This window comes from Pithys albifrons, chromosome 29 (assembly GCF_047495875.1).
Source record: "Pithys albifrons albifrons isolate INPA30051 chromosome 29, PitAlb_v1, whole genome shotgun sequence".
NCBI classification, from domain to species: domain Eukaryota; kingdom Metazoa; phylum Chordata; class Aves; order Passeriformes; family Thamnophilidae; genus Pithys; species Pithys albifrons.
In genome coordinates this window covers 871278-895304 of record NC_092486.1, presented here as the reverse complement: position 1 = coordinate 895304, position 24027 = coordinate 871278, and the positions used below count along the sequence as shown (strand labels likewise).

Here is a 24027-nt window from a genome sequence, read left to right as displayed (position 1 = left end):
GTCCAAGGCCAGGCTGGAGCCCCCTGGGACAGTGGGAGGTGTCCCTGCCCATGGAACTGGATGGGCTTTGAGGTCCCTTCCAGCCCCTCATTCCATGATCAAACAGGGACCAATTAATTATCCAAACTGTAATGACACCCTAAATGAGCAAGGCTGGGAATTCTGAGCCTGCAGTGCCCCAGAAGGACTGAGGGCACATCAGCACCTGCCACAGCTTTGATTCCCCCACCCGTCCCCAATTAAACAGGACAAACTCCATGAAATTACATCCTTTATTTCCAAGTTTCAGTTGGAATATCAGCTTCAAAAATAAACAAAGGAAGGTCACAGAAACTTGGGGCATAATAAAACATCCACCTTAACCTACAGCTCCAGGGGTGAACCCCCAGCACTCATTAAATATTGCTCCCCTTCTCCTACACGAGCTGAAAGGAGTCAGAAATTCCACCTTCAGACAGCACCCAAGAGGTAACTGGGAGTACAGAACAGACCAGAAAAACTCCAACAATTCCTATTTCCAATGATACCAGGATAGCAAAATAGTAAGTTGAAAAAAATATTTACAAAGATATCTACAAGGCAAGCCTAGCAGTGCTCCCAGGATGCTCCAAGGCACTGGAATGGCTCCCCACCATTCCCCTCTCCACCAGCAGCTGCCCCAGTTAAGAGCCCTCCTCCTGGTCCTCGATCTTGGGGGCCAGGTAGTACTTGAGGTGTCCCATGTCAGCGATCTTGTACTCCACCACTGGGGAGAGAGGGATGGGGGTCAGCCAGGGGGTCTGCAGCAAACCCCCTGCCAGGCTGTACCTGCAGCACTCCTGAGGCACAGCCCCTTGCACTCACCCAGAGGGACGTCTGCAGACATGCTGAGGGTGACTGTGGGGGACAGGGGGGTGGCTTTGGTGAAGAAGTTCAGGTACCTCAGGGCAAAGGTCAGCTGGACGGGCTCGTTCATCTCGATTGTCACCTGCAAAACCAGGACAGGCCTGAGGGAACGTCCCTGGAGACACAAAGCACCTGTGCAAGGCCAGCAGTGCTGCCCCACCGTCCCCTCAGCACTGCTGGGGACGGGCACCCAAAATGGGCAAGGACTTGTGGGCTCTGGTCTGTAAACCAGGGCCAGGCACAGCTCTCTGCGGGGCCCACAGAATGTGCTGAGCTGGGAAGGACCCCCGAGGACCAGCAAATCCAACCCTCAGCCCATCACAGGACCATCCCAAGAGGAAAATCCAAACCTTCCTGGAGCTCTGGCAGCCTCGGGGCTGTGCCCAAACCCTGGGGAGCCTGGGCAGTGCCCACCACCCTCTGGGGGAAGAGCCTTTCCCTGAGATCCTCAGAATCAGGGAATGATGAGCAGGGAGGGACCCACAGGGATCATCCATTCAACCCCTGGCCCTGCACAGACACCCCAAAATCCCACCCTGTGTCTCAGAGGATCATCCCAATGCTCCTGGAGCTCTGGGATTATGGAATAACCCAAGATGGGAGGGACCTACAGGGCTCACCCATCCCTCCAACCCCTGGCCCTGCACAGACACCCAACAATCCCACCCTGTGCCCCAGAGGATCATCCAAACCCTCCTGGAGCTCTGGCAGCCTCGGGGCTGTGCCCAAACCCATGGCAGTGCCCACCACCCTCTGGGGGTCCCTTCCAGCCCAGACTGTAACTCCATAACCCAACCACACTTCAGAGATCAGTTCTAGTGGTGACACCCAGCGCCTGCCCCCTGAAACACCCCATGGCTTCAGTTCCTCCCTAACTCTGATGACAGGAACAAGGAACTGGGGAGAGCAGAATGGGCAGCTCTGCTCAGTGACCTGCACTCCCCAGAGAAACAGCCACAGGAGACTGGGCAGAAAAATCTAACTCAAAGATTGGTTAAGCAGAAGTCTAAATGATGTTTAACTGAAGATTAATGTTGAAGTCTTGTAACAAAAAGTAAATCAATCAGGGATTAGGTAGAAGTTTAAGTCATCTTAAAACTGAAGAATGATGTTGAAGTCCTGTAATAAGTAAATCAAACAGAGATTGTTTAAGTGACCTTAAACTGAAGCTTAATGTTGAAGTCCTGTAAGAAGTAAATCAATCAGGGATTTAAACAGAAGTTTAAGTGATCTTAAACTGAAGCTTAATGTTGAAGTCTTATAACAAGAAGTAAATCAATCAGGGATTTAAACAGAAGTTTAAGTGATCTTAAACTGAAGCTTAATGTTGAAGTCTTGTAACAAGAAATAAATCAATCAGGGATTTAAACAAGTTTAAGTGATCTTAAACTGAAGATTAATATTGAAGTCTTGTAACAAGAAGTAAATCAATCAGGGATTTAAACAGAAGTTTAAGTGATCTTAAACTGAAGATTAATGTTGAAGTCTTGTAACAAGAAGTAAATCAACCCAGGATGCTTTAAGTGGAAGTTTAAGTGATCTTTTACTAAAATTAATGTTAAAGTCTAGTAACAAGAAGTGTATCAATCAAGGATTGTTTTAGTAGAAGAACCCCAAGTTATCATTACCCAAAGATGGACAATGGTGCTTTGGATCAATCAGATAATTAGGGGAGGGGTTGGAGAAGGGTCCGAGCTGGTGTTTAGGGAGGAATTCCCCCCTCCCCGCCCTGAGGCACAGCCGGCCCTGCAGCTCGATGCTGCTGCCCTGCACTCACAGCCTCCTCCTCCTTGTCCACGTTGCTGGTCTGGGACAGTTTGATGTTGCCGTTGCCCAGCTCTCCGTTGGCAGAGAACTTGACGCCGTCCTTGGCGCAGGAGATGACGACGGCGTCGCCGATGTGGCTCAGGTCGCGACAGATCCGCGCGAACTCGGCCGACGGCATCTTCACCACGCAGCTGTACTCCTGCTCCTGGGGGGCAGCACCCTCAGCTGGGGGCCTGGGGGGCTCCCGGGGGGCTGCAGCTCTCGCTGACCCCCCTCTGCACACACCCAGCCTGGGCTCCTACTTACTGGGATGCCGAGCTGCTCCACGTCCAGGTCCATCAGCTTCATCTCGTAGTCAGAAACCTTCTCCTGGTCTAAGGAGGCAAACACAGCGTGGCCAAGGGTTCCCAACCTCAACTCAGCTTCTGTGACTCTCCCTCCTCACCCCAAACCACTTCAGCAATGTCAGAGAATCACAGAATGGATTGGGTTGGAAAAGCCCTCCCAGATCATCAAGTCCAACCTTTGATCCAACCCCACTGTGATCACCAGCCCAGGGCACAGAGTGCCCTGGGCTGGTGATCACAGTGGGGTTGGATCAAGACATGGATTCTCCCAGTAGGGTTGGACCAAGACGTGGTGGATTCTCACTCAGTGCCACATCCACAGAATCACAGAATGGATTGGGTTGGAAAAGCCCTCTGAGATCATCGAGTCCAACCCTTGGTCCAACTCCAGTCCCTTTACCAGATCATGGCACTCAGTGCCACGGCCAAGCTCAGGTTCAAACCTCCAGGGATGGGGAATCCACCCCCTCTCTGGGCAGCCCATTCCAATCCCTGAGCACTCTCTCTGCAAAGAATTTCTTTCTGCTCTCCAACTTCAATTTCCCCTGGCAGAGCTTGAGCCCATCGTGCCCCCTTGTCCTATTGCTGAGTGCCTGGGAGAAGAGACCAACCCCCACCTGGCCACAACTTCCCTTCAGGCAGTTCCAGACAGTGCTGAGGTCACCTCTGAGCCTCCTCTTCTCCAGGCTGAACACCCCCAGCTCCCTCAGCCTCTCCCCACAGCACTTGTGCTCCAGCCCCTTCTCCAGCCTCGTTGCTCTTCTCACTTGGGTTGGAAGAGACCTCTGAGATCATCAAATCCAACCCTTGATCCAACCCCACTGGGATCACTCTGGCACTCTGTGCCCTGGGCTGGTGATCCCAGTGGGGTTGGATCAAGCCATGGTGGATTCTCTGTCCCTGGAGGTGTTTCAGAGGACACTCAGTGCCACATCCAGTCCCTTCTCCAGCCTCGTTGCTCTTCTCTGGCCCCGCTCCAGCCCCTCAATCTCTTGCCTCAACTGAGGGGCCCAGAACTGAACACAACACTCAAGGTGTGGCCTCCCCAAGGCAGAGTCCAGGGGAAGGGTCACTGCCCTGGGCCTGCTGGCCACGCTAGTTTGGATCCAGGCCAGGATCCCCTTGGCCTTCTTGGCCACCTGGGCACACTGGTGGCTCCTGTTGAGCTTCCTGTCCCTCAGTCCCCCCAGGTCCCTCTGCCTGGCTGCTCTCCAGCCACTCTGTGCCCAGCCTGGAGCGCTGCAGGGCTTGGGGTGGCCAAAGGGCAGGACCCAGCAGTAACATCCACCTTGCTTCCTGAGAGCTGGAAATAAGAAAGTTCCCCAATGCTTTGTAAGTTGAAATTCACAGACAAGGGGATCAGTGCATGGCTAAAATTCCTCTTCCTCTTCCAAAGCAAACTGAGATCAAACAAAGCTTAAACCTCAGGCTGTCCCAAGAACTGAAGCATCAGGTGTGCCCCCATCTCTGTGCTATTCACTGTCCTCTCCCTCCCTCCTGGGAGGTTTACAAACCACGTGTGGTTTCTGCAGGTGCCTGAAACACCCCAGTAACCAACGAGTCCCCAGATGCAGCACTCACTTGGTGCCTCAAACACCAGGGCCAAGGTGTCTGCATTGTCCTCTGCCCTCAGGGTTATGATGTCCTCGTTCCCTGCACACTTCAGGATTTTGGACATGCTGGAAGGGAAGAAAAGAAAAGGCAGGTGACTCTCAGGCTGTGATGTTACAGTTATGAGATTAAAACACTCCAGGCTGTTTTCAGCTTCTGTTGATGTGATTGGCAAATTCAGCAGAACATGAGATGGTTTTGTGACACAAATTAGAGCTGAGGTGTCAGCAAAGTCAAGGTTCATCCTTATTGATACCAGCCACTGTGATTCACTTTAATTAACATCTATTATATGCTAATTGGGAGGATTTCTGGTGGAATTTTGGAGCCACAAGGATCCAACTGATGGTTTGGTTTGTGGGGACTTCACTAAGAGCAGTGACCATTTTAGGAAGCAACTTTTTGGAAGCTGCATTCCCAGACAATCCCAGCTGCAGTGAGAGCAGGGACTGCCCTCAGCCCACCTCAAACACTGATGGTATTCAGAGCTACAAAGTACCATCAGAGGGCAAGATGACATTCCTGTTCCAGAGCTGGATGTAACAGAGAGAGCTGAACTGATTCACAGAACCAGAGTGGGTCAGGCTGAAGAGACCACAGTGATCACTGGTCCCAGCTCGCTGCCCCAGCAGGGCCATCCCACAGCTCATGGAACAGGATTGTGTCCAGGTGGGCCTGGAATATTTCCAGTGAGGGACCTCCACACCCTTCCTGGGCAGCCTGTTCAGTGCTCGGTCACTGCACAGCAAAGTCCTTCCTCATGTTCAGGTGGAACTTCCTGGGCATCAGTTCGTGCCCATTGCTCTTGTCCTTTGCTGGGCACCCCGAGCAGAGCCTGTGACACCCCCACTTTAGATATCTATACATACGGATGAGGTCCCCAAATGAAACCACCCAGGGTCCCTCCCCAGTCCCGAGAAAATCGGAGCACATTGTTGGGGGCCCCTCTCAGCGTCTCCTCCTGAGGCTGAACAGCCCCCTCAGCCCTTCCTTGTCAGGAGGGAATCTCCAGACTCTCAGCCCACTCCAGGCTCGCTGCTGGAGGCGCTCCCGGTGCCTCTTTGTCCCGAGAGCCCAGAGCTGGCCGCGGCTGTGCAGGGCCGAGCCGAGGGGCAGGCCTGTCCCCCTGGGCCTGCTGGCAGCGCCCTCCTTGTCTCCAGCAGGGCTCCGTAAGGGCCTCAGCGCCGCGATTGTTCTCCCAAAGGTCCCGCCATGGCGGCCCCGCGCGGGGTTTTCCCGCCACTCGGTGCCGGCCGTGACGTCACGGCGCGCGCCGCCAAAAAACGGCGCGAGATCCGTGAGGGGAATCCGGGGGGGAACAGGGAAGGGTTGGGGGGCCCCCGAGTCCCAAACACCCCCTCAGACCGCCACACACCCCCTCAGACCGCCACACACCCCCTCAGACCGCCACACAGCCCCCCAAACCCCACACAAACCCCCTCACAGCCCCCCAAACCCCACACAAACCCCCCAAAGCCCCACAAACCCCACACAAACCCCCCACAGCCCCACAAACCCCTCAAACCCCCCCACAGCCCCACAAACCCCACACAAACCCCCCACGAACCCCACACAAACCCCTCAAACCCCCCAAACTCCCCCACAGCCACACAAACCCCCCACAAACCCCACACAAAGGCCCTTCCCCGCAGCGCCTCGGCCCCCGCGCCCGCCCCACCTGGCCAGGTTGACACCCATGGCGATGTTGCGGTCGCAGCGATACGTGTCGAAGCCCTCCGAGCGCAGTGTGAGCTGCACCAGCGAGACGTGCGACGAGTCCATGCTCTGCAGGCTGATGCCGCCCGAGCCCAGGTCCCAGCAGGCCTCGGTGATGAGGTCCTTAAGGGCCTCCAGCACCCGCTTGAGCACCGAGCCCTGCACCAGCCGCGCCTCGAACATGTTGGCGGCAGCACCTGCGGGAGCGGCGACGCAGGAAACCAAATGGGGAACGGGCGCGACTGAACGCGGCCTGGCCCCAGCAGCCCCCTTTATAGACTCCGTCGCCCCGCCCACCTCCGCGCAGCAGCCAATCGTCAGCGGCGCTCGGCTCCCTCGGACCAACCCCATCCACGCTCACATACAGGCCCCCTCCGGCTTCCGGCCAATCGCAACGCCGCTATTCCCCTTGGTTCCGCCCCGCCGCTTGGCGGGAGCCAATCAGCGCCCGCGTTACATAGAACGGCGAGTCCCGCTCCGCTGCGCGGCGATGGCGGCGGGACCGAGTCGGGAGGGAGCCCTGAGGGGACCCCGATGGGATCCCGGTCCCTGAGGGAGATCCCTGATGGGATCCCGGATCCTGAGGGGGATCCCGGTCCCTGAGGGGACCCCGATGGGATCCCGGTCCCTGAGGGGGATCCCGGATCCTGAGGGGGATCCCGGTCCCTGAGGGGGATCCCGGTCCCTGAGGAGGATCCCCGATGGGATCCCGGTCCCTGAGAGGGATCCCGGTCCCTGAGGGGGATCCCGGTCCCTGAGGGGGATCCCGGTCCCTGAGGGGGATCCCTGATGGGATCCCGGATCCTGAGGGGGATCCCGGTCCCTGAGGGGGATCCCTGATGGGATCCCGGTCCCTGAGGGGGATCCCGGTCCCTGAGGGGGATCCCGGTCCCTGAGGGGGATCCCTGATGGGATCCCGGATCCTGAGGGGGATCCCGGTCCCTGAGAGGGATCCCGGTCCCTGAGGGGGATCCCGGTCCCTGAGGGGGATCCCTGATGGGATCCCGGTCCCTGAGGAGGATCCCGGTCCCTGAGGGAGATCCTGGTCCCTGAGGAGGATCCCTGAGGGGGATCCCAGTCTCTGAGAGGGATCCCGATCCTTGAGGGGATCCCAGTCCCTGAGGAGGATCCCGGGACATGAGGAGGATCCCTGAGGAGGATCCCTGTCCCGGGGGGGATCCCGATCCCTGAGGAGGATCCCGGTCCCTGAGGAGGATCTCGGTCCCTGAGGTGTATCCCTGATGGGATCCCGGTCCCTGAGGGGGATCCCGGTCCCTGAGGAGGATCTCGGTCCCTGAGGTGTATCCCTGATGGGATCCCGGTCCCTGAGGGGGATCCCGGTCCTTGATTGGGATCCCGGTCCCTGAGGAGTATCCCTGAGGGGATCCCAGTCCCTGAGAGGGATCCCGAACCTTGAGGAGATCCCAGTCCCTGAGGAGGATCCCTGTCGCGGGGAGGATCCCTGAGGAGGATCCCGGCCCCCTCTGGGCCGCAGGACAGACCCCCTCGCACCTTCCCGCGCTCGCTCCCTCAGTGACGCACTCGCCCCCCATCATGGCGCGCCCGCTCATCCGGGTCCGCCCTAAGCCCCGCCCACTCCGCCCATCCCTCTCCACCCATTGGCTGGCGGCGTTGGCGTTCCCTCCCCATCATGGCGCCTCCCGTTAGCCGGGTACACCTGGGCGTGGTCATGACTTCATAAACCCCGCCCCCGCCCGTCCATCCCTCTCTTCCCATTGGCTGGCGTCGCGCCGCTCCCTCCCCATCATGGCGCCCCACGGTTAGCCTGGTACACCTGGGCGTGGCCATCGCCTCCTAGCCCCGCCCCCGGCCCATCCCGCGCCGCCCATTGGCCGGCGGGCGGCGCGGCGCGCGGTGGCGCCCCCTGGCGGCGGCGGTGTGTGGGCGCGGGTCCGGCATGGCCGAGGTGCGGCTGCGGCCCGGGCGCGGCCCCGGCGGGGCGCGGGACCCCCAGGACCCCCAGGACCCCCAGGACAAGGTGCGGGGCGGCCCGGGGGGCGCGGGGAGGGGCGGGGGGAGCCCGGGGGGAGCGGCGGGGCCGGCGGGGCCTGCGCGCCGCGGGGGTCCCGCCGCATCATGGCGCGGCCGCTGCGCGACCCCCGTGTGGGGAGAGGGGGGGGCCCAGCCTGGGTTTGTTGGTCCCTTCTGAGTTTGTGGGTCCCTCCTGCGTTTGCGGGCCCCTCCTGGGTTCGTGGGCCCATCCTGGGTGTGTCGGCCCGTCCTGCGTTTGGAGCCCCCCCGAGTTTGTGGGCCCCTCGTTGGTTTATTTGACGCCTTCCCCTCCCAGGGGCAGATCCCGCCGCCCGGGGGTGTTTTGACAACCGGCCGCGGGTCCGCCGTGTGGGAGCGTGGGGATGGGGATGGGAATGTGAACTCTGCTCGGGGGTGCAAACCTTCCCTTGGGGGCTTTGGTGTCCCTAAACCATCCCCAGGGATTGAAGGGGGATTACAAACCTTCCCTTGGGGGCTTTGGTGTCCCCTAAACCATCCCCGGGGATTGAAGGGGGATTACAAACCTTCCCCTGGGGGCTTTGGTGTCCCTAAACCACCCCCTAGGAATGATGGAGGCTCCAAACCTTCCCTTGGGGGCTTTGGTGTCCCTAAACCATCCCCAGGGATTGAGGAAGGGGCTCCACACCTTCCCCTGGGGGCTTTGGTGTCCCCTAAACCATCCCCAGGGATTGAGGAAGGGGCTCCACACCTTCCCCTGGGGGCTTTGGTGTCCCTAAACCATCCCCAGGGATTGAGGAAGGGGCTCCACACCTTCCCTTGGGGTCTTTGGTGTCCCCTGAACCATCCCCAGGAATTGAAGGGGGATTACAAACCTTCCCCTGGGGGCTTTGGTGTCCCTAAACCATCCCCAGGGATTGAGGGGGCTACAAACATCCCTTTAGGGGAGTTTAGTACCTCCTAAACCATCCCCTAGGAATGAGAAGGGCTCCAAACCTTCCCTTGGGGGCTTTGGTGCCTCCTAAACCATCCCCAGGGATTGAAGGGGGATTACAAACCTTCCCTTGGGGGCTTTGGTGTCCCCTAAACCATCCCCAGGGATTGAGGAAGGGGCTCCACACCTTCCCCTGGGGGCTTTGGTGTCCCTAAACCATCCCCTAGGAATGATGGGGGCTCCAAACCTTCCCTTGGGGGCTTTGGTGTCCCTAAACCATCCCCAGGGAACGAGGAAGGGGCTCCCCACCTTCCCCTGGGGGCTTTGGTGTCCCTAAACCATCCCCAGGGATTGAAGGGGGATTACAAACCTTCCTCTGGGGGCTTTGGTGTCCCCTAAATCATCCTCTGGGAATGAGGAGGGGTTGCAAACCTTTCTTTGGGGGGTTTAGTGCCTCCTAAATCATCCTCTTGGAATAAGGTTGAGGGTCCAGCCCTTCCCTTAGGGAAGACTTTGGTATCTCCTAAATCCTCCCCAGGGAATGAGGGAGGGAGCAAACGTTCCTTTAGGGAGAGCTTTGGTGTCTCCTGAATCATCCCTAGAGACTGAGGGGGGTTACAAACCTTTCCTTGGAGGGGCCTTTGTACCTCCCAGATCATCCCCTGGGAAGGAGGTTGAGGTTCCAGAGCTTCTCTAAGGGAAGACCTTTGTCCTTCCCAAGTAATTCCCAGGATATGGGGGGAGGTGGAGTTATGAAACTTCCCTCAAGGAAGACTTTGGCACCTCCTAAATCCTCCCCAGGGAATGAGAGGGGGTTACAAACCTTCCCTTAGGGAGGGCTTGGACACCTCCCAGGGAATCCCCAGGGAATGAGTTTGGGATTCCAGACCTTCCCTTGGGGGACACTTTGGTACCTCCCAGATAATCCCCAGGGAATGAGTTTGGGATTCCAGACCTTCCCTTAGGGGAGACTTTGGTACCTCCTAAATCCTTCCCAGGGACTGAGGAGGGTTCCAGACCCTGCAGGTTCCCTTGGGGCAGACTTTGGTTGCTCCCAGGTCATTCCCAGGATTTGGGAGGGAGTGGGTACAAACCTTCCCTTAGGGAAGGGAATCCCCAGGGAATGAGTTTGGGATTCCAGACCTTCCCTTAGGAAAGAATTTGGTACCTCCTAAATCCTTCCCAGGGAATGAGGGGAAGATTCCAGACCCTGCAGGTTCCCTTTGGGAAGACTTTGGCTCCTCCCAGGTCATTCCCAGGATATGGGGAGTGGTTACAAACCTTCCCTTAGGGAAGGGAATCCCCAGGGAATGAGTTTGGGATTCCAGACCTTCCCTTAGGAAAGAATTTGGAACCTCCTAAATCCTCCCCAGGGAATGAGAGGGGGTCACAAACCTTCCCTTAGGGAGGGCTTGGACACCTCACAGGGAATCCCCAGGGAATGAGTTTGGGATTCCAGACCTTCCCTTGGGGGAGACTTTGGCACCTCCTATATCATCCCCACGGAATGAGGGGAAGATTCCAAACCCTGCAGGTTCCCTTTGGGAAGACTTTGGTTGCTCCTAGGTCATTCCCAGGATTTGGGAGGGAGTGGGTACAAACCTTTCCTTAGGGAAGGGAATCCCCAGGGAATGAGTTTGGGATTCCAGACCTTCCCTTGGGAGACACTTTGGCACCTCCTAAATCCTCCCCAGGGACTGCCCTCCCTGTGTGGGCTCCGTGGGGGTTTAATGAGGGCTGAAGTTTTGTTCTCTGAAGGGAAAGGGCTGTTTTCCAGGCACAGGAGCCCTGGAATTCCAGCCTGGCTCTGTTTTCCTGTGCCCTCTCCTCCCTCCCTGAGCCTGCTGGGTGCTCAGTCGTGTTGTCACCCCTGTCATCCTGTTCCTGCTCCTCCCCCGAGAGGGAAGCACCAAGAGGGATAAACAAACAGCCAAGGGAAGCTTCGGGAGTAGCATTTGTGGGGTCACAGAGAGCAAAACCTGGAGGGAGAAGCAGCTCGTGCTGTGTTGGTGTTTCATGCACCCTCCTGGCAGAGCCCTCGGTGCCATCACGGGGTGTTTTCTCTGTTGGAGCACCAGGGATGCCGTTCAGAGCAGCAGGAGATCATCAGACTAAACTCTTTGGCAATTTAAATGCAGTTTAATGTGATTTGAATGCCATTTGAGTGCCAGTTCAACACCTGCAGGAGCTGTGCAGGCAGTTTGAGGGAGGGGTGTTGTGCTGATGTGACCAGAGAAGGGTCTGGCACAGGAGGGAGGGTGGCTTGCCTTGGTGTAGGTCTGGAGCTTCTGCCTTCTCCTCAGTTCCTGGAGCCCCCTGACCCCACATTTACTGACCTGGAGCCCCCTGACCCCACATTTGCTCATCTGGAGCCCCCTGACCCCACATTTACTGACCTGGAGCCCCCTGACCCCACATTTACTGACCTGGAGCCCCCTGACCCCCCATCTCCTGACCTGGAGCCCCCTGACCCCCCATCTCCTGCCCTGGAGCCCCCTGATCCCCCATCTCCTGCCCCCCTGACCCCCCATCTCCTGCCCTGGAGCCCCCTGACCCCCCATCTCCTGCCCTGGAGCCCCCTGACCCCCCATCTCCTTCCCTGGAGCCCCCTGACCCCCCATCTCCTGTTCTGGAGCCCCCTGACCCCCCATCTCCTTCCCTGGAGCCCCCTGACCCCCCCTCTCCTGCCCTGGTGCCCCCTGACCCCCCATCTCCTTCCCTGGTGCCCCCTGACCCCCCATCTCCTGCCCTGGAGCCCCCTGTCTCCCCATCTCCTGCCCTGGAGCCCCCTGACCCCCCATCTCCTGCCCTGGAGCCCCCTGACCCCCCATCTCCTGCCCTGGAGCCCCCTGACCCCCCATCTTCTGCCCCCCTGACCCCCCACCTCCTGCCCTGAGTGAGGGGAGCTCTGAGGTGCTCCTGCTTTGTGGTGTCTGTGCAGGGGCTGAATGTTTGTCCTCCAGGTAAGTCCCTTTGTCCCAGCTGGAATTCACTTGGCAGCAGAAAATCTTCAGGGAGTTTCCTATTCCAGAACTTTAGTGGGAGTTGGAAAACCTCCCTCAGCAGGGCTGGTGCTGCTTGACTGGAGCACAACCAACCCCTGGGCCAGGCTGGGGTTCACTGCAGCTCCCAGAGAAGGTCAGAGGCCTCTGTTCCCAGGGCAGTCCTGTTGTTTCTGCACATCCAAGGAGCCTTCTGAGGGACTCCTCAAATATTTCCTTGGACTCAGCAATTTGGAGTGTCCTTCCTAGAGAGAGGGAACACTCCTGTTGTGCTGCTCCTCCTGAAACAGCTCCAGTGGATTGCAGGAGGGCAAAAATAGAGAGAGGAGTTTCCAAGCAGTGAGGAGCAGCTCCTGGGAGGTGCTGAGGGGGATGTGCTGGGGAGGGAGCAGTGCTGGGAGCAGGGAATGGCCCCAGATGGCTCCCTGCAGCTGCTGGGGGGCACCTGGGAGCTGATCCTGGGGGTGCTTCCCATGGCAGCTCAGGGGGTGGGGGTGCTTCCCATGGCAGCTCAGGGGGTGGGGCTGCTTTCCTGCCCTTCTTCCCATGGTGGCTCAGGGGCAGGATTTGCTTTCCATGAAAGTTCAGGGTCTGGATTTGCTTCCCATGGATGCTCAGGGTCTGGATTTGCTTTCCATGAAAGTTCAGGAACTGGATTTGCTTCCCATGGAAGTTCAGGATCTCTGGATTTGCTTTCCTTGGAAGTTCAGGGTCTGGATTTGCTTTCCATGCCATCTCAGGGGCAGGATTTGCTTTCCATGGAAGTTCAGGATCTCTGGATTTGCTTTCCATGCCATCTCAGGGGCAGGATTTGCTTTCCATGGAAGTTCAGGATCTCTGGATTTGCTTTCCATGGAAGTTCAGGATCTCTGGATTTGCTTTCCATGCCAAGTCAGGGGCAGGATTTGCTTTCCATGGAAGTTCAGGATCTCTGGATTTGCTTTCCATGGGAGTTCAGGGTCTGGATTTGCTTTCCTTGGAAGTTCAGGGTCTGGATTTGCTTTCCTTGGAAGTTCAGGGTCTGGATTTGCTTTCCATGGAAGTTCAGGGTCTGGATTTGCTTCCCATGAAAGTTCAGGGTCTCTGGATTTGCTTTCCATGGGAGTTCAGTGCCTGGATTTGCTTCCCATGGAAGTTCAGGGTCTCTGGATTTGCTTCCCATGGGAGTTCAGGGTCTGGATTTGCTTCCCATGGGAGTTCAGGGTCTGGATTTGCTTCCCATGGGAGTTCAGGGTCTGGATTTGCTTCCCATGGATGCTCAGGGTCTGGATTTGCTTTCCATGGGAGTTCAGGGTCTGGATTTGCTTTCCATGAAAGTTCAGGAGCTGGATTTGCTTCCCATGGAAGTTCAGGGTCTCTGGATTTGCTTTCCATGGGAGTTCAGTGCCTGGATTTGCTTTCCATGGCAGTTCAGGGCAGGATTTGCTTTCCATGCCATCTCAGGGGCTGGATTTGCTTTCCATGCCATCTCAGGGGCAGGATTTGCTTCCCATGGCACCTCAGAAGCCTGGGAATACTGGGAGGGAGGAGCCAGGCAGCAGGATTGCCTGCCCGTGGCTCTGCTGCAGGTGCTGCTGGCACAGGGCACGTTCCCATTCCTGCTTTGTCATGCCCTGAGCCCTGCCAAGGAAGGTAATTCAGCCACACACGTTTTATTGCCCAGAAACCCTCGTGGCTTCTGGAAGGAGCTCCCAGCACATTAAAGGGACACATCCCAAACACCAGGAGAGGCTTTTAGGGGGTTGTGTTTGGTGCTTGTTGCCCCTTTCCTGGACTGAGGGTGGGAATAGGGGGGTTGGTTTCCCCTTGTTCTCCTCCCAGCCTGGCCCAGTGTCCCTGTCCCAGCTCTGCTGTGCCCCCTCCCCACTGGCACAGCCCCCCTGAGCTGCCTCAGTGCAGCTCCTCGTGCCAGAGTGTTTGAACATCCATTTCTGTTCAAACTGTTGTGCAACAGAGTCTTGGGCTCAAAGGGAACAAAGGCAACATCTGTTTGTTCTGCTCAGTGAACTCCAGCTCATCCCTCCAGGGGAAAAAAACAGGGAGAATTGCCCTGGTGTTGTTTGTACCCATTTTCTAAGCCCAAAGCACTGGGATGCTCTTGGTGTTTGTGTGTTGGTGTCTGAGAGCAGGTCATGGAACCATGGGATGGGTTGGGTTGGACTGGGAGGGACCTCAAGGTCCATCCAGTGCCACCCCTGCCCTGGGCAGGGACACTTTCCTCTATCCCAGGTTGCTCCAAGCCCTGTCCAACCTTGGACACTTGCAGAACTTCCTGTGCAGGATGTGAGAGAAAGCAAAGCACCCCCAGCCAGGCCCTGGGGATGGGATGGGTTGGGAGGGACCTCAAAGCCCACCCAGTGCCACCCCTACCCTGGGCAGGGACACTTTCCTCTATCCCAGGTTGCTCCAAGCCCTGTCCAACCTTGGACACTTGCAGAGCTTCCTGTGCAGGATGTGAGAGAAAGCAAAGCACCCCCAGCCAGGCCCTGGGGATGGGATGGGTTGGGTTGGGAGGGACCTCAAAGCCCACCCAGTGCCACCCCTGCCCTGGGCAGGGACACCTCCCACTGTCCCAGGGGGCTCCAGCCTGGCCTGGGACACTCCCAGGGCTGGGGCAGCTTCTCTGGGCACCTGTGCCAGGGCCTCTCCATGAAACAAGCTGAGATTTCTTGTTGCCCTGCAGGTCCTTCTCCCTTGGTGTTTTGGGCTTGTTCTTTGCCTCTCTCCTTCTCCCCAGCCAGAGCTCAGGGTCTGTCTCTGGGGAGAGGCTGAGGGAGCTGGGGGTGTTCAGCCTGGAGAAGAGGAGGCTCAGAGGTGACCTCAGCACTGTCTGGAACTGCCTGAAGGGAAGTTGTGGCCAGGTGGGGGTTGGTCTCTTCTCCCAGGCACTCAGCAATAGGACAAGGGGGCACGATGGGCTCAAGCTCTGCCAGGGGAAATTGAAGTTGGAGAGCAGAAAGAAATTCTTTGCAGAGAGAGTGCTCAGGGATTGGAATGGGCTGCCCAGAGAGGGGGTGGATTCCCCAACCCTGGAGGGTTTGAACCTGAGCTTGGCCGTGGCACTGAGTGCCATGATCTGGTAAAGGGACTGGAGTTGGACCAAGGGTTGGACTTGATGATCTCAGAGGGCTTTTCCAACCCAATCCATTCTGTGATTCTGTGGACATGGCACTGAGTGAGAATCCACCATGTCTTGATCCAACCCTACTGTGATCACCAGCCCAGGGCACTCTGTGCCCTGGGCTGGTGATCACAGTGGGGTTGGATCAAGGGTTGGATTTGATGATCTGGGAGGGCTTTTCCAACCCAATCCATTCTGGGATTCTGTGATTCTCCTGTGCTTTGTGCATCCCCTGAGATCACACTGTCTCTTCCAGCTCCCAAAGAGAACAGGAGGATTCAAAGCAAATGTTTCCTGGTGCCTGCAGAGCTCCTGCTGCTTCAGGGGCCATTCATGGTCATCTCTCAGGAGCTCCGTGTGTGACCCCATAGCAAGAACTGGGACATTTCTCCTTTTCCATCCTTTTCCTGCACTGGCAGTTGGAGTTGGGGATGTTCCCACACCCCGCAGGAAGGGGAAGCTGCAGGTCACAGCCCACATCACCCTGGCTTTGGTCCCCAAGCCCTTTGTCCCGGGCAGTCCTGCCCTGCTGGAAGGTCCCTCTGCAGGTGGTGGCATCTGCAGGGGCACAGGGAGGTGCTCCAGGTGGGAGCAGGGGTGGCAGTGCCTGGCTGTGCTGTGAGGCCTCCAGCAGACAGGAACTGGAGGGGTTCTGGAATGATTCTCTACCTGGGAAGTGTTTGGTGAGGGAAGTTCTGGTTCTTTCCACCCCAGTTCTGGTGTGGACTGAGAGTGACTTTGGCTGGTTCTGTGGGACACAAAGTGAAGGACTGGCATCCAAGCCTTGTGACCTCTTGTGCTTCCAGGCATTTCTTTCTTCTGTTTCCAGGAGTTTTGCAGGAATTCCCTGGTGATCTCAAGGGCTTTGAAGCTGCTGAGCCACGTGGGTGCTGTGCTGGCCCTCAGGTCTGCTGGGTGGTGGGAACTGATGCCTGGCCTGACCTTCCCTTGGGGGAGACTTTGGCACCTCCTAAATCCTCCCCAGGGAATGAGAGGGGGTCACAAACCTTCCCTTAGGGAGAGCTTTGGCACCTTCCAGGTCATCCCCAGGGAATGAGTTTGGGATTCCAGACCTTCCCTTAGGAAAGAATTTGGAACCTCCTAAATCCTCCCCAGGGACTGAGGGGGGTTCCAGACCCTGCAGGTTCCCTTGGGGCAGACTGTGGTTCTTCACAAGTCATTCCCAGGGGTGGCTACAAACCTTCCCTTAGGGGAGACTTTGGCACCTCCCAGATAATCCCCAGGGAATGAGTTTGGGATTCCAGACCTTCCCTTAGGGGACACTTTGGCACCTCCCAGATAATCCCCAGGGAATGAGAGGGGGTCACAAACCTTCCCTTAGGGAGGGCTTTGGCACCTCCCAGGTCATCCCCAGGGAATGAGGTTGGGATTCCAGACCTTCCCTTGGGGGAGACTTTGGTACCTCCTAAATCATCCCCAGGGAATGAGGGGAAGATTCCAAACCTTGCAGATTCCCTTGGGGCAGACTTTGGTTGCTCCCAGGTCATTCCCAGGATTTGGGAGGGAGTGGTTATAAACCTTTCCTTAGGGAAGGGAATCCCCAGGGAATGAGTTTGGGATTCCAGATCTTCCCTTAGGAAAGAATTTGGTACCTCCTAAATCCTCCCCAGGGAATGAGAGGGGGTTACAAACCTTCCCTTAGGGACTGAGGAAGGTTCCAGACCCTGCAGGTTCCCTTGGGGCAGACTTTGGTTCCTTCCAGGTCATTCCCAGGATATGGGGGGTGGCTACAAACCTTTCCTTGGGCAAGGGAATCCCCAGGGAATGAGTTTGGGGTTCCAGACCTTCCCTTAGGAAAGAATTTGGCACCTCCTAAATCCTTCCCAGGGACTGAGGGGGGTTCCAGACCCTGCAGGTTCCCTTGGGGCAGACTTTGGTTCCTTCCAGGTCATTCCCAGGATTTGGGGTGTGGCTACAAACCTTTCCTTGGGCAAGGGAATCCCCAGCAGCAGCTCCAGGGTTGGGGTGCAGCTCAGCAGAGGCTGCAGGACACAGAGCAATGACAGGGCAGCTGCTCTGAAGGTTCAGGCAGTTCCAAACCCTGTGATTTCCCACCTTCCAGGGGAGCTCCTGCTTGGTGGGGGTTTGTGATAACAGGGTGAGGTTCTTGTAGCCCAAACCCAAGAAACCTCCACAGTGATGCTGCTCTTTGTGTCCTCCACAGCAAAGGGAGGCTGAAGGACAAATCTGCTTCCAGCCCCACTCCAAAGGCTTCCTCTTTAATAGCTCTGAATGTTATTTCAGGCTGAATTCCAAGCTTGGCTTGTGCTGGAGCACGAGCTGTGTTTGTTGTGGATGTTGTTCACCATCTCAGCTCTGCTGGGACAAACCCCTCCATCCAGCCCTCCCTGCTGATGGTGCTGAGCTGTGTGAGGGTCTCACAGCTCCTCTGCATCATTAGTGTGGTCAGGAGGGGCAGCACTGACTGTTCTGATGGAAAAGGGGCTCAAACTGAGCACCCTCTCCCTCAATCAATCCCTTTGGAAGGGGCTTGACGTGGCCACTGCTCCTTTCACCCCTGTCCTGGCTCCTTCTTGTGCCAGAGGAGTTTGACCCCAGGAAGATTTTGTCATTGTGACCCCCTTGGGCTGTGGGAAGGTCCCTGTGAGGAGCCCTTGGGTGTGACAGAGCACATGGAGCCTCAGTGTCCCCATTGCTCGTCCTGTTCCTCAGCCCTTTGGGTACTGCAGAGCTGCCTTTTGTTTCCCACCCTTATTTAATCACAGAATGGATTGGGTTGGAAAAGCCCTCTGAGATCATCAAGTCCAACCTTTGATCCAACCCCACTGTGATCACCAGCCCAGGGCACTCCGTGCCCTGGGCTGGTGATCACAGTAGGGTTGGATCAAGACGTGGTAGATTTCCACAGTGGAGTTGGATCAAGACGTGGATTCTCCCAGTAGGGTTGGATCAAGACGTGGATTCTCCCAGTAGGGTTGGATCAAGACATGGTGGATTCTCACTCAGTGCCACATCCACAGAATCACAGAATGGATTGGGTTGGAAAAGCCCTCTGAGATCATCAAGTCCAACCCTTGGTCCAACTCCAGTCCCTTTACCAGATCATGGCACTCAGTGCCACGGCCAAGCTCAGGTTCAAACCCTCCAGGGATGGGGAATCCACCCCCTCTCTGGGCAGCCCATTCCAATCCCTGAGCACTCTCTCTGCAAAGAATTTCTTTCTGCTCTCCAACTTCAATTTCCCCTGGCAGAGCTTGAGCCCATCGTGCCCCCTTGTCCTATTGCTGAGTGCCTGGGAGAAGAGACCAACCCCCACCTGGCCACAACTTCCCTTCAGGCAGTTCCAGACAGTGCTGAGGTCACCTCTGAGCCTCCTCTTCTCCAGGCTGAACACCCCCAGCTCCCTCAGCCTCTCCCCACAGCACTTGTGCTCCAGTCCCTTCTCCAGCCTCGTTGCTCTTCTCACTTGGGTTGGAAGAGACCTCTGAGATCATCAAATCCAACCCTTGATCCAACCCCGCTGGGATCACTCTGGCACTCTGTGCCCTGGGCTGGTGATCACAGTGGGGTTGGATCAAGACATGGTGGATTCTCCATCCCTGGAGGTGTTTCAGAGGACACTCAGTGCCACATCCAGTCCCTTCTCCAGCCTCGTTGCTCTTCTCTGGCCCCGCTCCAGCCCCTCAATCTCTTGCCTCAACTGAGGGGCCCAGAACTGAACACAACACTCAAGGTGTGGCCTCCCCAAGGCAGAGTCCAGGGGAAGGGTCACTGCCCTGGGCCTGCTGGCCACGCTGGTTTGGATCCAGGCCAGGATCCCCTTGGCCTTCTTGGCCACCTGGGCACACTGGTGGCTCCTGTTGAGCTTCCTGTCCCTCAGTCCCCCCAGGTCCCTCTGCCTGGCTGCTCTCCAGCCACTCTGTGCCCAGCCTGGAGCGCTGCAGGGCTTGGGGTGGCCAAAGGGCAGGACTCGATGAGTGGGTTTATTCCTGGCTGGTCTGGAGGGCCACACAAGTCTGGAAGTGGCCCTTGTCCCCAGCCCCTCTGTGCTGGTTAAAGGTGACTCTGCAGGAGAAATGAACCCAACACGAGAGAGATTCTAAGTCAGAGTTACAATTTAATACCAATATTGCAATCAGTGCAGTGGCACAAAGAGCAATTGGGTTTAACCCCCAAGCCCAGCAGTCTAACCCAGCCCCCTGGGGCACAAACACAGGGGGGTTTGGTGGCCCCTGTGCTGAGCCCCATGTGGTTCCCCCGAGGCCAAAGGCAAAGGAGGGGACAAAGCTGTTGGTGCAGATGATGGCACAGTCTGGGGGAGAGTGGGGGGCTCCTCCTGTGCAGGGTCTGCTCCTGCTCTGGATGCCAGGAGTGGTGCCAGAGGTGCCCAAAGGCCAAGATTGTCTCCCCTCAGGTTTGGGTGGGAGCCCCCAGTGCCTCCCCCAGGGCAGGGAGTTCCACCCTGGGGGATCTGACTCTGGCACTCAGGGGGGATTTTGGACTCGTTGCTGGCCCCTGAGCAGAGCTGAGCCCTCAGGTGGGTGTGGAGGTGCCAAGGAGTCCCTGCAGGGCAGTTCTCCCAGCTCCTCTGCCAGGCTTCTTTCCCAGCCAGCTCCCAGCCTGAGGGCTCAGCTGTGCCCTGGGCAGCTGCTGCCAATGGGCCCTTGGGAACAGTTGCTGGGCAATGGCCCAGAGGGTTTGGAATGCCCAGCTTTGGTCACCCCCACACTGGGACAAACTGGGCCCACCTGCTCAGCTGGGACATAACCCTGCAGGGTCTCTGTGGCTCTGGGGGCTCCTGGTGCTGCTCCAGAGCTCTGTCCTCATGGATTGGGCACAGCAGGGTCAGGATGGCACGGGATGAGGGAGGGAGGCACATCCATCACTCCCTGGGCCATCCCTGCTGGCTCTGGGCCCCTCTGCAGGTGGAGGGCAGTGCCCAGATGTGCCCCTTGGGGCAGAAATGCTGTCCCTGCTCAGGCTCCTGAAATTGTGAGCTCTCAGCAGGGTCTGGGGGTGCTCCTGTGGGTGGAGGGATGTTTGGTGCTGAGAACAGGGAACTTGGGATGGTTGTGTGTGTCTTCTAAGCAGGAAAAAATCCCAAGGGTCAGTGTCACTGTGTGAGCTGCAAACCACAGGCTGGGTGGCAAGAAAACCAGTTTATGCCCCTGCCTGCCTCTGGTGGGCAGTGGGGGAGACCATCCCTGGAGCTGAAACTGTGGAATCTCAGACTGGTTTGGGTTGGCAGGGACCTCAAAGCCCCTCCAGTGCCACCCCTGCCGTGGGCAGGGACACCTCCCACTGTCCCAGGGGGCTCCCAGCCCTGCCCAGCCTGGCCCTGGTGACACCTGTGACTTCAGCAAAGCTCAGCTGGGGTTCCTCAGGGGCACGTCTGAAATGCTGCAATACAAATCCTCTGTGGCTCCTTTCCTTGGTGGGTCCTGATAAAGCCAAGGGCACTGACTGGCTGAGAGATGTGGCCAAGATTGTGGCACCACCTCCAGTCAGGCCTGGCAAGAATTTCTGATTATCTTTGGAAAAATCTGCATTAACACCAGAGGAGGGCATGGACAGAAGCCATTGGTGTGATGCAAACTCTCATTTCAGGGCCAAAAATAGCCTTTCCCTGCCCTAACCCTCAGAGTGAGCAGCTGCTGCAGAGCTGTGTGTGGTGCCCTTTGTTTGTGCCAGCCCTGCCAGGGGCAGAGGTTGGGATGGCACTTGTTGTTGTCCTGTTTGTGCCAGCCCTGCCAAGGGCAGAGGTTGGGATGGCACTTCTTGTCCCCTCTGTCTGTACCAGCCCTGCCAGGGGCAGAGATTGGGATGGCACTTGTTGTCCCCTCTGTCTGTGCCAGCCCTGCCAGGGGCAGAGGTTGGGATGGCACTTGTTGTCCTGTTTGTGCCAGCCCTGCCAAGGGCAAAGGTTGGGATGGCACTTGTTGTCCTGTTTGTGCCAGCCCTGCCAAGGGCAGAGGTTGGGATGGCACTTGTTGTCCTGTTTGTGCCAGCCCTGCCAAGGGCAGAGGTTGGGATGGCACCTGTTGTCCCCTCTGTCTGTGCCAGCCCTGCCAAGGACAGAGGTTGGGGTGGCACTTGTTGTCCTGTTTGTGCCAGCCCTGCCAAGGGCAGAGGTTGGGATGGCACCTGTTGTCCCCTCTGTCTGTGCCAGCCCTGCCAGGGGCAGAGGTTGGGGTGGCACCTGTTGTCCCCTCTGTCTGTGCCAGCCCTGCCAGGGGCAGAGGTTGGGATGGCACTTGTTGTCCCCTCTGTCTGTGCCAGCCCTGCCAGGGGCAGAGGTTGGGATGGCACCTGTTGTCCCCTCTGTCTGTGCCAGCCCTGCCAGGGGCAGAGGTTGGGATGGCACCTGTTGTCCCCTCTGTCTGTGCCAGCCCTGCCAGGGGCAGAGGTTGGGATGGCACCTGTTGTCCCCTCTGTCTGTGCCAGCCCTGCCAGGGGCAGAGGTTGGGATGGCACCTGTTGTCCCCTCTGTCTGTGCCAGCCCTGCCAAGGGCAGAGGTTAGGATGGCACTTGTTGTCCCCTCTGTCTGTGCCAGCCCTGCCAGGGGCAGAGGTTGGGATGGCACTTGTTGTCCCCTCTGTCTGTGCCAGCCCTGCCAAGGGCAAAGGTTGGGATGGCACCTGTTGTCCCCTCTGTCTGTGCCAGCCCTGCCAGGGGCAGAGGTTGGGATGGCACCTGTTGTCCCCTCTGTCTGTGCCAGCCCTGCCAAGGGCAGAAGTTGGGATGGCACCTGTTGTCCCCTCTGTCTGTGCCAGCCCTGCCAAGGGCAGAAGTTGGGATGGCACCTGTTGTCCCCTCTGTCTGTGCCAGCCCTGCCAGGGGCAGAGGTTGGGATGGCACTGAGGGTCCCCCCAGCACACCCAGCCCCAGCCTGGCTCAGTCCTCACCTCCAGGGGCTCCTGGAGCTTTGCTCTCCCCTCCCTGGGTGTGTTTGCCTGCAGGGGTGGCAAAGGGCCAGCTGGCAGTGCCAGGGGGCACAGGGCTGCTGGTTAAACCCAGGAGAGCAGGAGCTGCTCTCCAAACCATCCCCATCCCGTGTGCCAGGCAGGTCCTTCTGAGCAGGAGGAGGTTCTGGGGCAGTGCAAGACCCACCAGGCTCTCTCTGTGCCCCTCTGGGGTCACCTCCTGCATTCCCTGGAATCAGCAGGCCCTGCAGTGGGAGCAGGCAGGGCTGGACCCACAGGGCCTGTGGCACCTCCTGGGCACAGCTGGTGCCGTGGGGTCCAGGCTGCTGTGGCAGAGGGAGCACATCCCACTGCTGGGCATGGACAGGGAGCCCTGAGAGCCTCACAGGGGTTTGCTTTGCTCTTTCAGCCCCTGCACAGACACTCCTGTCCTGGGGGATGTCATTCCTGATGTCATTCCTGGTGTCATTCCTGATGTCATTCTTGCCCTGGGGGATGTAATTCCTGCCCTGTGTGATGTCATTCCTGCCTTTTCTGATGTCATTCCTGCCCTGTGACGTCATTCCTGATGTCATTCCTGCCCTGTGATGTCATTCCTGATGTCATTCATGCCCCGTGATGCCATTCCTGCCCTGTGTGATGCCATTCCTGCCCTGTGTGATGCCATTCCTGCCCTGTGTGATGTCATTGCTGCCCTGTGTGATGTCATTCCTGCCTTTTCTGATGTAATTCCTGCCTTGTTTGATGTCATTCCTGCCCTGCGATGTCATTCCTGCCCTGTGATGTCACTCCTGCCCTGTGATGTCATTCCTGATGCCATTCCTGCCCTGTGATGCCATTCCTGCCCTGTGATGTCATTCCTGCCCTGTGATGTCATTCCTGCCCTATGATGTCATTCCTGATGCCATTCCTGCCCTGTGATGTCATTCCTGATGCCATTCCTGCCCTGTGATGTCATTCCTGCCCTATGATGTCATTCCTGATGCCATTCCTGCCCTGTGTGATGCCATTCCTGCCCTGTGGGATGTCATTCCTGATGCCATTCCTGCCCTGTGATGCCATTCCTGCCCTGTGATGTCATTCCTGATGCCATTCCTGCCCTGTGATGCCATTCCTGCCCTGTGGGATGTCATTCCTGATGCCATTCCTGCCCTGTGTGATGCCATTCCTGCCCTGTGGGATGTCATTCCTGATGCCATTCCTGCCCTGTGGGATGTCATTCCTGATGCCATTCCTGCCCTGTGGGATGTCATTCCTGATGCCATTCCTGCCCTGTGGGATGTTATTCCTGCTGACCCTCTCCCTTTTTGGGCACCTCCCGATTTCCCTCCTGTGCTTCCAGCTGGGCCTGTGGTTATTTTGGGATGGAGAAGGGGGTGCTGTATCAACATCCATGAAACCTGAGCATTGCTGGGGTTTTTTGAGACAACAAATCTCCCAGTCAGCACCAGATTCCACCTTGGATTTAATTTTCCTGCAGGGAATCTCCCAGCCTGAGAAGTTCAAGCTCTTTCTTTGTTAAAAAACCAGTTTATTTTGGGTACAAATCGACCCTGGCCTGTTTGGTCCTTCCCTCCAAACTCCCCCCTTGTTTCACCTGCTGAGCTCTCACCCTCGAACAGAGAATATCCCCCAGTTTGGGAGGAATGGGATGTTCTTTCCCCTGGATCTCCCCCTGGTGGGACAGTCAGAGGTGGGAGAAGGGGGGAGAGGAACAGCAGCTTTCCTGGAGGTGGGAATTGAAACCCCTCCTGGAAAATACCAAGA

The 24027-nt window shown here is 57.6% G+C and overlaps 2 protein-coding genes across 2 annotated transcripts in view; one reads left to right on the top strand and one right to left on the bottom strand.

The window, feature by feature from the left end:
* Positions 1-258: 258 nt before the first annotated feature.
* Positions 259-6589, bottom strand: PCNA (proliferating cell nuclear antigen). The gene is made up of 6 exons (XM_071579262.1): positions 6289-6589; positions 4581-4678; positions 2959-3026; positions 2663-2857; positions 844-967; positions 259-745 (listed from the first exon to the last, which is right to left on the bottom strand). The coding sequence occupies exons 1-6, from the start codon at positions 6507-6509 to the stop codon at positions 663-665; spliced, it is 789 nt and encodes a 262-aa protein (XP_071435363.1). The 5' UTR covers positions 6510-6589; the 3' UTR covers positions 259-662.
* Positions 6590-8211: 1622 nt separating this feature from the next.
* Positions 8212-24027, top strand: part of CDS2 (CDP-diacylglycerol synthase 2) — a 50034-nt gene continuing 34218 nt past the window's right edge. The window contains exon 1 of the mRNA XM_071579136.1: positions 8212-8325. Within this exon, the coding sequence (XP_071435237.1) occupies positions 8245-8325 (81 nt within the window). The 5' untranslated portion in view covers positions 8212-8244. The remainder of the gene's footprint in view (positions 8326-24027) is intronic.

What these genes read in the sequence shown, in the direction of transcription:
- PCNA (XM_071579262.1), bottom strand. Translation starts at nt 6,509, where the DNA reads ATGTTCGAGGCGCGGCTGGTGCAGGGCTCGGTGCTCAAGCGGGTGCTG. An exon ending in CCTGGTGTTTGAGGCACCAA is followed by an intron (nt 3,027 to 4,580) that starts GTGAGTGCTGCA and finishes TTGCCTCCTTAG; the next exon opens with ACCAGGAGAAGGTTTCTGAC. An exon ending in TGGAGCAGCTCGGCATCCCA is followed by an intron (nt 2,858 to 2,958) that starts GTAAGTAGGAGC and finishes GCTGCCCCCCAG; the next exon opens with GAGCAGGAGTACAGCTGCGT.